We start from the raw sequence: 13666 nt of genomic DNA, 5'->3' as shown, positions 1-13666 counted from the left end.
GTACTATCTGAACTCCAGAAGCATCTGTAAGTTAGGCAGCCGGTGTGATAAACGGGAAAACCTCTCCATTAAGTCACCAGACCGGTGGGTCATGTTAATGGTTACAAACATTGTCAAGCAAGAAAGGGCAGAAGAGTCACAAACGATCAAATGACATACTGGATTGCAACAGTTGTAACCTGAAAGCGCAGCTCACGAGTAAAGAGAGAAACTATTGAAATCTAGTCAATAGTCAAGCTGTCAATCCATTCACACCACCTGAAAACTCCACACATTTCCCACACCTCAACAGAGCAGCAGTTTACCTTGCGGGGAGTTGTCGGACTTGTTTGATCTCTCAGAGTCCTTATCCTTTTTCTTTTCACCATTTTTTCCTTCTTTACTTGCTTTTTTCTCAGACATGATGGCCTTTAGATCTGTGTTTTCTCCGCTCCGTTCAGCTGTCAGTCAGTCAAAGTTGTGCGCGTGGTGTGAGCGTGGACTCCCTCCAGCCAACTGTAGGACAGAAACTCTGCCCTGTCTGCATGTGTGTTTTACTGAGGCAGAGAGGCGGGATCAACTCTCAGATTTCCGCGTGGCCTACGTTACAGCAGAGTGTGCTGTACGAATCAGCGTGCACTTCTTTATTTATAAATTAGTAACGGATGCTGTGTTGGTGTATTTAAGCCACTTTGAAGACTTCCTAATATTTAAAGACATGAATCAAATTCAGCTCTAATGGTCTCCTGATTGATGTGTATAAACAGTTTGTCACATGGGTGCTGTCATATACTGTACTCATAAACTGTGATTGAACTAAGTACTGTGAAATGTGTCATAACTAAATACTCGGCAGTAATTGGAGAAGACAATCAATGGAGAAGTACTATACACACATAATTCTCTCACACATTCTCTTTGGATGTGACGACACATCGCTGAGATGAGCATGGCACGCTTGACAAGACCAGACATGCTTGATTTCAGTTCCTGCTGTTGTCACGGTTTGATGTGGGTCTGTGGTCTTGTTTGGCATGATGTGTGGGACAAATGTCAGGATACACCAACCAAGAAGATCATGCCAATACTCCTGCCATCCACACCGAAACTGGAGCTTTACACTGGTGAACTCCAGTTACTGACAAATGAGGGAGTGAATAAAATTCAGGGAATATGCTTATGAAAGTGGTAAAATTATATGTTGGTTAACTGAGTGCACCTAAAATTTAAAAAAACAAAAAACAAAAACAAACAAACAACATCTGTTTTCATACAGGATAACAGACCTTGTCTGCTAGTCCATATAATGTCATTCATTATCCTTAGGGATGCACCAATATTAAAATTCTGGCTGATAATTATTTTCATATTATGGCTGATAAATGGCAGATTTAAAAATTCTAAAAAAAAACTCTTATTTTATTAAATTAATAATAAAACATTGATAAATGTAAAATAAAGCTACAAGTATATAGTTTATACAACTACAAGTGAATTAAGCCATTACAGCATGTACAGTATGGAAATGGATATTCATTTGGAGATTTGCTAAAGATTACATTTAACAGTGTTATTAAATTATTACTTTGAGCGAGTGTTAAATGACAGCAAAGGAAATCTACATGTACAAACAGAACAAATTAGTCTGTACAATTAAATATTTAATCTCAACCAATATAATATATATATCCAATACACACTGTGTATCTGCAATATCTGCCTATAATCAATGCCTATTCATAAACAAGTATTTATATACATATATTTTTTTTTTAAATAAAGTATATTTATTTTTGTTAGTCGTGCAGTCCTTTTTAAAATGTTAGCAGAATGAAATGTTTGAATGTTAATGTTTAAATTAGTGCTTATTGACAAATGTATGTTGAGTGTCTTTGCTGATTAATATTGGTGAGTAGGAATGCCTTAGTCTTTTTTATGCTTATAAATAAATGTTTTTTTTTAATCACTGACTGAGAGTGAAAACATGGCAGGAAATATATATATAAATATATTAAAGATACATTCTCTAAAACAAGTAATAGCACTGGCACTTTAGCTTATCAGTTGAATTTCTCCTGTGTTATGGATATTTTAGGATATATTTCTTGTTTTAAAGATATTTGGCAGGGTTGATTGAAATCAGATCTGAGATCAGTTTGAGGCATAAAAGGCGGTAAGAATGTTTAATTTACAGTGATTTCAGTGATTTCAGACTTCAAACACGCTACCCTCACAAATCCAGTCCTGAGCCATTTCCTTCAGCACAAGCACTGGCACGTCATGTCAAACAGGTAACACTTCAAAGTTAGTCCTTGGTTCTGTTTAATTCGAACCTTTCAGTTTCACCCAGTGGGTGTTGAATGAAACTCACCCCTTCAGGTAGACGCAACACAGTCATCCTGAGAGTCTCCTTGAGGTGGGTGGGGTCGGGTGGATCGAGGAAATCCAGGACTCCTTCTTCCTTTACAAAGGCTGATGCGTCACAATTGCAGTTACAGTTAAGGATACGGTTAAGTGATTTTGGAGTGAGAAGAATGTGTGGGCTTCAATAGACTGGAGCAAGCCACTGCAGACCTGCGATCCAGTGCATGCGGAGCATGTGTGAACACAGCGAGTGCTCATCCAACGGGATCAGTCTCAGCGAATAGAGACAGACTCCACTTATTGAGTCAAACAGGACGTCAGTGACAGGAAGGAATCTCAAATAGCTATTCATTGGAAACTAGCACGTTCCATTTTACCACATCAAACCATTTTGATATTCTTTGTGCAAAAAACAATATTTTTTCTGTTTTTCAAAAAAACTATGAATTTTCCCATAACAGAGTTGAACTATTGATGAGGTCAATATGAGTGGAAATATAATGAAATATCTGCAGAATACTGACTAAAAGATAAACCTATTGTTTGAACCACAAAAACAAAAAACAAACAAACAAACAAAAAAAACCTTGATGTATTATTTTTCAAGGATGAAAAAACAGCATAACAGAGTTTAACTATTGAGACTGATGAGGCCAATATAAGTTTAACCCTTTGGTGCTCTTTGATAATTTTTGACCGAAAAAAAAAAAATATATATATATATATATATATATATATATTTTTTTTTTTTTTTTTTTACTTCATCGGAATGGTATGAAACTTGGTAAAGGTTTTGGCACTTGCTATGTGAACACAGACACAGACATGATTCAAAAAGGTTAAATGGTTCTAAATGGTTCTGAAAAAATAGTCACTTGTACTCCTCACGGTCAAAACTGACTGCAATGGAAATAAATGGAGAACAAATTTCATCTACTGGAAAATTTTGGTACAGTGCCCAAACAAAATCTTACTGAAAGTTCATTTTTTTGAGATATCAACCTCAAATTTGGAACACAACTTGTTTAGATTTATGGTTTGGATTTTCTTGCGCGTTTTGGAAAATATGTATTTCATATAAAAATTGAAAATAGTATTTTTGTGCATTTTTCATAATAAACGTAAAATTCTATAACCTTTTTAAAGTTCACTTTTTAAACCTTTTTTTTTTTTTTCACAATAATCTGCCCAAAGGCCAAACTCCAAAGCATTCAAGATTTATGACAGTTTAAGATGGATATTTAATTTTCAGGTGAATGTTGAAAACATGAATAAATGGATTATAACTATTGCATAAATATAATTTAGTGCCATAAAATCCCCTAAAATACAAAATATTAAAAAAAAAAAAACATTATCAAACTAAAATATAGTACATTCATTTACAACATAACAGGGTTGAACAAAAAGTGCAGATTTCTCCAAAAACTTTTTTGAAAAAAAAAAAAAAAAAAAAAAAATGTATAATGCAAGCATGATATTTAATTTCTAATAAAAGTGAAATATTGGTAGAACTACGTGACTCATTAAAACGCAATGTGAGTATAAATAATGTAGGTTCAGCTTCCTACTAACTATTTCACTTGTAAGTCACATGGGCATTTGGGAATCTTACCATAGTAATTGCTATTTATCATACATATGTTACAGCTTCCTTTATTACGGGCACTATTACTCCGAAACATTATGGTAAAAATCACAACATTTGGAAATGGGGTCCCTTCCCGTTTGCAAAAAGCTTAAAAATATGATTCATGTTACAAAACAGTGTTGTAAATACACGCTTGCGTTGCTCTATGCGGTCATGTCCTTTAAACAATAATTGAAAAAGATACGTAATTGGTGACTTTTATTCACCTACGCCATGTCTTTTTGAACAAACAATTTATAGTAGTGGGTTCAAGGCACTTAGGGAACCTTAACTTTCCAGAGAACTTTTCTGAGAAATCGCAGACTTTCCGTGAGTACAATCTGTATAAACATGACGCCTACATGTAAAGCGTACGACCCAACAACCCCTCCTCAATGCAAAACAAGCTATTGACCATCCCTCCACACTCCGAGATCCATTAGATCCGTTAATACAGCACCCATGAAATCATTTTTGCAATCATCATAACTCTCACTTTTTTTTCTGCTGTTGAGGTGTCATTCTGCTGTCTTGTAGAGGAATATGAATAATGACTGTACAGACAGCAGGATTACGCCTTTAATCCTTAGGTCATGACAATCATGTCAAAAGTGTTCATTAAAAAAAATAGCCTACGAGAATGAAAAGTAAAATTCAGACATTTAGGAAGGACATTCAACACAAAACACTACAGACGTCACAAGAGAGTCTCTTTTTAAGGTCCTTTTCCTTTCTGTGAGTTTCTAGGAGGGGCAAAGTCTGAAGGTACAGTACAGCCTGTTTGAACTTGAATAGATCAGAACATTATCCAAAATGTTCACTGACTGCTCTCCCCTTATTTATTTGGGCTTTGTTGTCTTGGATACACACTACCCCTTTTGGTCACATTTCTAGAGTTATTTCCGCAATAACCAAACTGAAACACCTATAGACAGTCTGGTGTAGCAAAAGATTTGATATAACAGCATTTCACACGCTTCAACAGTGGGCTAATACGCACTGCAGGAGATCTTGTCTATTGCACCTCCTATGTTTATAGTTATTTAAATATCATCATCTAGCCCTGTGAGTACTGCAAACCGATTTCACATCACTCACTCCATTTTGTTTTCTTACAGAAAAGCACCTTTGATGAAGTAAATATTTTTTGAATTGTGCATGTGGGTGTTGAATGCAATAGAGGCAATTTGCAGGTGTATGTTTTACATTGCCATAAAAGGTCATCAAAACCAAAAAAACACGACAAAAACTATAATTATACGAGCATAATGTAAATATTATGATTTGTGTGAAAGCTAGCGTAAAACACAAGCCCTGTGCTTGATGCGCTGAAGATTCTAAGATGAAAAGGGCGAATCATGAAGACAGCTCTCTCTCGGTTTCTCATCCAGATGTCCAGCACGCTGTGTGTACTGCTCATAATGGACTGTTTTTATTCAGCATTTTTGAAAGTGAAGTTGTTTGGGTTGTTTAATAAACAGCTTTAACTGAAGGAAGAGCGCACTCAACAAAGCCCAATCTGAGCACAACTTGCACAGGCACAAACTACACAAGCATTCTGGATGTGCAGCCTGTGCCAGTGCTTTTGGTGGCCTTTTTACTTCAGTGGCAGTGCTATCATACCCTGCATGCTATCATCTGTTATTAGCTACATCTGATCAAATGACCTCAAATCTTCATAGATCAAGAAAACAGATGTTTATGAAAGTATTGCTATTATACATTTCATTCTAAAAGTCGCAATTTGAGCCTCATTACAGTGTTTATATTAAAATGAAATATAAAACATAAACAGAAGAGTCACTGAGGAGTCAGCGAGATGTTAACGCAAGCAAAGATGAATCATCCAGCTGATGTTTAAGGCAGATCACATCTTGTGTGCTATGTGATGCTAAATTCCTGCAGGCAATATATCTTATTCTATACGGCGTTAACCTGCATGAACTGCAAATGTGTCATTATTAATGTGTTATGACTTTATTGCACACTAACACAGTTTCATATGGAATATAAAGGGCACTTTGTATTTAATTAACTGAATAGTCGTTTTGTACATAGATACAATCAAGCTGCTCTATGAGATGTGATTGTTTAAAATAGGATAGTAAAAAAAAAATGAAAGAGCGATGACTTCTCGAAAGGAACTGACTACGACACTCACCCTTGACGGCATCGGTTCTGATTTTTGTTCACACAGGCACTTGGTAATGTTACTAGGGTCTAATGTCAGGATCAATTTTCTGGCATTTTGGTTCCAGCTTGTATTCACACAGAAGGCTCTTCAGCAATTTGCCAGAACATTTTCAAAAAAGCCCAGTGTGAATGTAGCTTATGCCATCTATGCTGATCTGCCAGTGATTTTAAAGATGCTGCTAATCTTTAAGTACATTTGTTTCATTTGGTAAGGGACTCCTTAGGATGACCTTTGTGATGTTATATGGTGTATAATCACAGTAGCAATGTGATGCTTTCACATTGAAAGTGATAGGAGCAGCACTTGCATGACTGAAAAGGACTGCCTGAGAGGACTTTGATACAGTGTATAAAGTGTATGTGCCACAGTAGACCTGTTGGCTCGGACCAGACAGAATAGCCTTCATTGCCTTAGAGAGCATGGATGAGCCTTGGGAACCCAAAACCCTGTCGGTGGTTTGTGGTTTGTCCTTCCTCGGACCACTGTTCGTAAATTCTCACCACTGCTGACCGGGAGCAACATACAAGCCTTGCCGTTTCAGAGATACTCTGACCCAATCGCCTTGCCATAACAATCTGGTCCTTGTCAAAGTCACTCAGATCTTTATTCCGGCCCATTTCTCCTGCATCCAACATGTATCCAGACTTTAATATGTTTGACATATATGACATACATTGTTTGACAAAAAAGTTTAATTTAATGATTAAAAGATAAATTAAATGGTATGCGTTTATTTGATTGCCGGAAAAATTAAAATACGGAACAGAATTTCTGAAAAAAATAAAAAAATAAATAAATAAAAATACTTTTTTTAAATTAATAAATTTTGTTGTTTTTAAGAATTCAATTAATTAGACATGCTTTTTGATTATTAAAATGTAACTAAACCATTAAAATGGAATCCATAAAAGTTAAAACAGAAAACAGAATTTGGTAAAAATAAAACAGAATTTGAGGGGAAAGAATAAAACGTATATCATAGGGCCCTAAAAAATTAAATTTTTTGTTAAACTTTAATAAATTGTTGGTAAATTAGATAAGTTGCATTATTTCCATTGATTAGACATGCTTTTCGATTACTAAAATTTAATTTAACCATTAAAATGAAAAAAACAGAATCCAGAAAAATTTAAACAGAAAAAAATTAATTCGGGAAAAAATAAAACAGATTTCATAGGGCCCTACAAAGGGCAATCATAAAAGTCAAATGATTGACAAATTAGCCTGACAGTTCAAACAATAAAGCAGTATTGTAGAAGGGTTTGGCTGTCATTGTTCATGTGTAAGGCTGTAACAGTAAAGTCTGCTCACAGACTCCTGGGGAAGATACAGATACAGATACAGATACAGATACAGATGATGGACCAACCCCTCATACCCCAATAACAGACCATGGATGGGACAGACCTTTAGGTCTGAACGTTAACTGTAATATGACAATGACATCATCTTTGGGTACCTTGAACCTTCGAGTATATATATACAGACAAAACAAGTCAATCCTGTTTCATATGTTCCACGTTAAAGATTTCAAGAGTTTTTTTCCGTGTTTTACGTCTTTTGGTTGATTAGTCAAAAGGAGCAGTTGATGTCATTATTATGTTAAAAGGTCTGTCCCATCCAGTCTGTTATTGGGGTATGAGGGGTCGGTCCATCAACACCTGTATCTGTATATTCCCCAGGAGTCAGCAGATTTTACTGTAACAGCCTTATACATGAACAATGACAGCCAAACCCTTCTACAATACTGCTGTATTGTTTGAACTGTCAGGCTAATTTTTCAATGTTTTCTTTTATTTTATGATGAATGACATTTTCTCTTTATATGAACAAAGGTTAAGTTGCTGACAGTGACATGAAGTGTTTATACTGCCATAAAACACACCAAAAATTGGTAACACTTTACAATAAGGTCTCATTTGTTAACATTAGTTAATGCATTAGTTTACATGAAACAGCATTCATTAATCTTTGTTAAAGGGCTAGTTCACCCAAAAATGAAATTTCTTTCATTAATTACTGACCCTCATGTCGTTCCAAACCCATAAGACATCTTCGGAAAACACAAATTAAGATATTTTTGATGAAATCTGAGAGTTTTTTTTAATAATGAGTCGCCGTTCTAATGTACACGGAAGCCTGCACTATCTATACAAAGTAAACTGCATAGGAGACTGACAGGGGAGAGACAAACATTTTGAATAAAGTCGTTATTTTTGTTTTATTTTTGCACACAAAAAGAATTCTCGTTGCTTCATAGCATTAAGGTTAAACCACTGTAGCCACATTAACTATTTTAACGGTTTCTTAACTACTTTTCTGGACCTTGAATGTGGTTCTTGAATTTTGTTGCTTTCTATAGGGGATAAAAAAAAACCTCTCGGATTTCATAAAAAATATATTAATTTGTGTTCCAAAGATGAACGAAGGTCTTACAGATGTGGAACAACATGAGGGTGAGTAATTAATGACAGAAATTTCATTTTTGGGTGAACTAACCCTTTAATGTTAGTTAATGAAAATACAATTGCTCATTGTTTGTTCGAGGTTAGTTCACAGTGCATTAATGTTTTACTTTTAATAACTTTAATTTTTTACTTTTACTTTTGTTTGTGTTTTTGTGTTTTACTTTTTTAACTTTAACTTTAAATTTTAATGTATTAGTAAATGTAGAAATTAATATTAACTAAGATTAATAAATACTGCACAAGTATTACAAGATGGGTACATTCAATAATATTTGTTATAGTCCAGATGACTGTGATTGTGGTTTTGTATTACTATTGCTGCTGTATTATAACAAGCAATACATTATTATTTATTAGATAACAGAAATAGATCTTGATCTTAAAGCAATGGACAAAGTAATTCTTACCTAATATAGTAAAGGTAGGAATGATATTTTTACAGTGGTGGTACTTTAAAAAGAACATCTTCGCACCCTCGGTGAAGGTAATATATCTCGGAGCATCACAGAAAGTGATATAAGTACAATTCGCTTTCACATTTAATGGGTCAGCCATATTTTTGCTGCCTGTGTCATAATTTTCTCTAACCTGCCTCTCATCTCACTGGTTAAATGAGTTTACAGTCATTTACTGCAATAAATTAATTCAACCTCTACCTATAATAAACTAAGACAACTGTGTATCCTATATGAGTTCACTGTAAATCATAAACATCACAAACAGCAAACATTTAGGCAGATAATGTAGCAAATTATCTCAAGATGGAAATGCACACATCGAACAGAAAGACAGTTTTGAAAGGAGGTCTTTAAAAGCTTGACTCATTTCATTTTAATTTTGAGTTGATGTTACTTATATCGACCAGATTTATATCCAGTGATACATCCATCCTAAAATGAACTCCTTACCTTCCCCACCTGTTAGATCTTTTTTTTTTTTTCACGCAGATATACTGCACATCCTCTTGAAACATGACGTGGACAAACGTAAACAGCAGAAGAAGCCAAACAGATTAAAGCCCACCACCTGCGCTTTCTCATCATGAGATGGTAATGTGTGTATTACTAAGCTACAGAAGAGGCGGATGGGTGACTTACAACAGGATATGACCATCAAACAAACCCACTCACCCCTGAGGAAACATCCAGTAATCTTCAGATTAACTTCAGTGCTTCACTTACAACCCTCCCTGATGACAATATATGAAAGACAACCAAACAAACCTAAAACCTGGAAATGGAGCATTTAATAAACACCCTTAAAGTAACTGCTCATTCACTTAACCCAAAATACTCCTGATATAAACCATCCTAGATTCAAATCCACTCTGATAGACATTAATTTAGCCTTTTGCCATCAACTAAAATTGCTACTCTATTCTTTCTAGTGGATGTATAACAGGAGAGAAACCAAACTGGTTCCATTATAGTAAATGATTTCATGGACTTGCGCTGATTAACAACCTCAAAGCTAAACATGCTTAACCTATAAAATGCCTGCTTGTATTTGTTAAATGCAACAGAGATTATAGTCATTTAAGTGTATAAAACCCATGTTATGTCAGGATTATTTTTCTAATTCAATAAAACAGAAAGAAACCCCCCAATTTTAACTTTTTTTTTTTTTTAACTTTTTAAATTTTAACGCCATACTTATTAACCCCTATGGGGGTCCAGGACCCCCGCCTTCACAATCTCGCCCTGCCCTGGCCCTCCTCTTCCTCCTCCTCCTCAATCCAAAAACAGCATTTTCTGTTTTTATGGCCTGTGGCATCTATTTATAGAGACATTAGAAAGCATGAGTTCATTATTTTTCTTCCTGATAGGACTGAAGGGTGTTTCCATTCTCCTGCCTGGAGACGTGGGTGAAACAGCAGATTAGAGGGCATTCACTGAACACATCTCCACCAATATCATCTGTTTTAAACATATCTGTATGAATGGAGGTCAAACAAACAGCTCTCTCCATGTACTCTTGTCGTGAACGTCACAGTGATATCAGTCAAGATTTGTTCTGGACATTTCCATTGCACTTTCCCTATTATTTGCTGTGTATAACAATCACGCTACACTATGTGTGCTTTAAATGGCAAATTAATGACTTTCTCAATCTCTTTGTACAGGGGTCAATGACGTGACGGGTCATTTTTTTGTCCAAAGGCCTTAATAATAATAAAAAACAAAGATATGACATCCAAAGTATGTAAAGTAGTACAAACATCTCTTTTATTGAATCCAAAAGGTTTTAATTATATTTTGCTATACATATCAAGGTATTTTAAAGATTTTGAAGTGTCAAAAGGTCATTCAGTTTAACAGTCCAAAGGCCAATATAGCCATTTCATTTGTGATTAAAATATCTTAAAATGTAACAAATGTATATATATTTTTTTATTCTGGCATTATTTTATAACAGAACATATCAACATAGTGCAAAATGGTATTAAAATTATGTGTAGAAGCCGTTGCTTTGTTATGAGAAAGAATGTCCAGAAAAATGAATTTCATTGATGTCATTCAAAGTAACCAATATAAAGGGACCATTTTGGATCAAGTCATGCGATCAATATCACGTGACAGGATGTGACATCATTCAGACACCTGCAAAGGACCACATGGTCGTGAAGCAAAGTAACTAACTCTCTTTTAACTATTTGAAAAATTCATGTTTCATTTGCTCATATACATGTCCTGAAATATCAGGTAATTCAGTACAACCGCTATAAAACATGGAAAATGTTGTAATATTTTAAAAACTTGTACTAAATATAAAATCTTTGATTGTCCTTTTGATAGCTAGCTAGATATCAGCCTGTTAACACTGTTTGAAAATATTGGTATACCAAAACTGTGATTTGGTAAAACCAAAATTTTGGTTAAACCAAATGACTTTTTTGGTGATAAATTTTGTCCATCTTGTAAAAAATGATGAAAGCAGTGTTAACTGATTATAAAAACCACATAATCTCATTGTTAACACTTAATAAAACTTCAAAATTAATTATATCTCCATTAGGTTTTTTTACACTTTTAAAAACCTTATTCGTCTGTACACTTTTTGTTTGTTTATTTTTGAAAGTTTATGTGGATATGTTTGGAGGTTCAAACATCTCTGAATGACCAAGATAAAGACTGACTGAGGCCCATTTGTATTCATCAGTAAACCCTTACTACTATGGCTTTAGATCAGAAGTGTTAGTAAGAGAAGACAGTACCCTCTGCTGGAAGCACTGAGCAACGGATCAAGATAAGGATGTATATGAGCTGATGCTACTGTACATTATGCAAGAAAGGAGCACTGATCTTATGACAGATATTTTAGTGTTCAAACTGATCTAAAATAAGTTAGTTAAGGCCCCTTACAGCATTTTTAGGCCATATGCTTACAGCGTTGTTATTGAACTATTAAAAAACTATTAAAAAATTGTTTTCTGTAATTGAAATAAAATATAAATATTAGATGATAAACTTGAATGAAAGTTACAAATGTTGCATGGTACCTCCCTGAAATAAATATGTTTAAGCTGAAGTACTAAAATTACTAAAACTAAACCTGAAATAAAATAAATGAATAAATTAAAATTAAATAGAATTCAAGCTAATTCAAAACAATAAATACTATAATAATTATCAAATAGTGTTATTTATACACTATTTACTTCAAGCAAAAAAAAAATAAAAATCTGCATAAATAAAACTTAGCTAGTCTTAATCGTTTATAGTAATGTTAATGTTTCAGCTGTTTCAGATTCTGTCTTCTTTTGGACAGAAGAAAAAGCAAACCATTTACTGTAGATGTAAATCAAACAATTGTTAGGTTTCAGGGCTGTTCTTAGGCACATGGATGAAGTATTTGCCACAGGGATATTGTGCAGTATGTACTTACAGCTGCGCAGCACTCATTTAACAACAAAAACCGCAAAGACTTTAGGGAATGAAGTGCCTGAGAAGTCCGATGCATCCACAGCTGCCACATGCAGAAGGAAAGAGACTTTGAGTCAATATGCACATTAACAATGTTGTGTTGCATGTCAACGCACAGCACTGGCCCATTAGAGCATGAGCTACCGTGATTACTCCTGCCCAGGAAATGTGCTTCTTACAGAGTTTCCAGCCCCGCATTAACACGTTTCAGAGGTTTCACAGCCAGATAGTACCTTCATTTCAATGGGTTTCCAATTTGAACAGATAGAGGTCTGATCGCACTTACATGTGCACCGGTGTGTGACCAGTGTCTGAGGCATGTGTAAACAAATGCCAATAATCATTGGCAAACGGAAGTCCATGACGTCACACCCGTGAACATTAAAGGGCATCTGAGTTGCACATCACCAACTCTTTTGTCTGAAGAAAATGCACAGACAAGCCTGAGGTATGGCAGCAAGACTGACTACGCCATGCCTGCCTCACTAGGCTGTGGATATGCACAAACATAGTGGGCATAACATAAGGTGACTCTACGAATTACTCAGCCAGAGTCAGAAGCATGTCAACCTCATGGGCGCATCCCATGTGACTCATATGATGGTGCTACTATGTTCTACACAGCAAGGGAAGTCCTGGTTGTTACACCTTCCACCCTCCCTTGCAGGACAGGCCTCAGCCCTATACGACCCTAAGAGCAGAGTTCTAAGAGGAAAATACCCAACATAGCCTCATCTGTGTCAGGCATATCTTACCATATTGTATCTTTCCTTAGCAGCTTACCGAAGGGAGCATTTCCAACTACAACCTTCAGAGACCTATAGAAGCCCCTCACCAAAGGATGAAAAGAAAACTAATATATCGGTCACAAGAGCTTTTTTAGAAAATATTTAGTAAATTTTCTGTTTCCTCTGCTGACTAGTTTGTAAGACGTGAGATGTAAATAAACATACGCACATCCTAAGATGTAAAAGGGTACGTAAATATACGCATGATGGCACTGCAATTGTGCACAAGGTCTTTTTGAGTCTTTTTCAGGTCTACACCACCCCTTTTGAAAATTCACCCATACTATCAAATTTTCACTCAGATTGAGCTCACGTGGATC

At 35.2% G+C, this 13666-nt stretch overlaps 1 protein-coding gene across 9 annotated transcripts in view; it reads right to left on the bottom strand.

Moving 5' to 3' along the window:
• nrg1 (neuregulin 1) overlaps positions 1-13666 on the bottom strand; it is an 84048-nt gene that overhangs the window by 53000 nt on the left and 17382 nt on the right. For 2 of the 9 annotated variants that reach the window (XM_051909689.1, XM_051909688.1), the window contains exon 1: positions 306-522. The exons of the other annotated variants lie outside the window; for them this stretch is intronic. In XM_051909689.1, coding sequence (XP_051765649.1) covers positions 306-402 — 97 coding nt within the window. In that variant the 5' untranslated portion in view covers positions 403-522. Of the gene's footprint in view, positions 1-305; positions 523-13666 lie in introns of those variants that run through there. 9 annotated transcript variants of the gene reach the window in all.

This window comes from Ctenopharyngodon idella, chromosome 10 (genome assembly GCF_019924925.1).
Source record: "Ctenopharyngodon idella isolate HZGC_01 chromosome 10, HZGC01, whole genome shotgun sequence".
Lineage (NCBI taxonomy): Eukaryota > Metazoa > Chordata > Actinopteri > Cypriniformes > Xenocyprididae > Ctenopharyngodon > Ctenopharyngodon idella.
The sequence above is the reverse complement of the archived record's forward strand: the minus strand, read 5'-3'. Positions and strand labels throughout refer to the sequence as shown.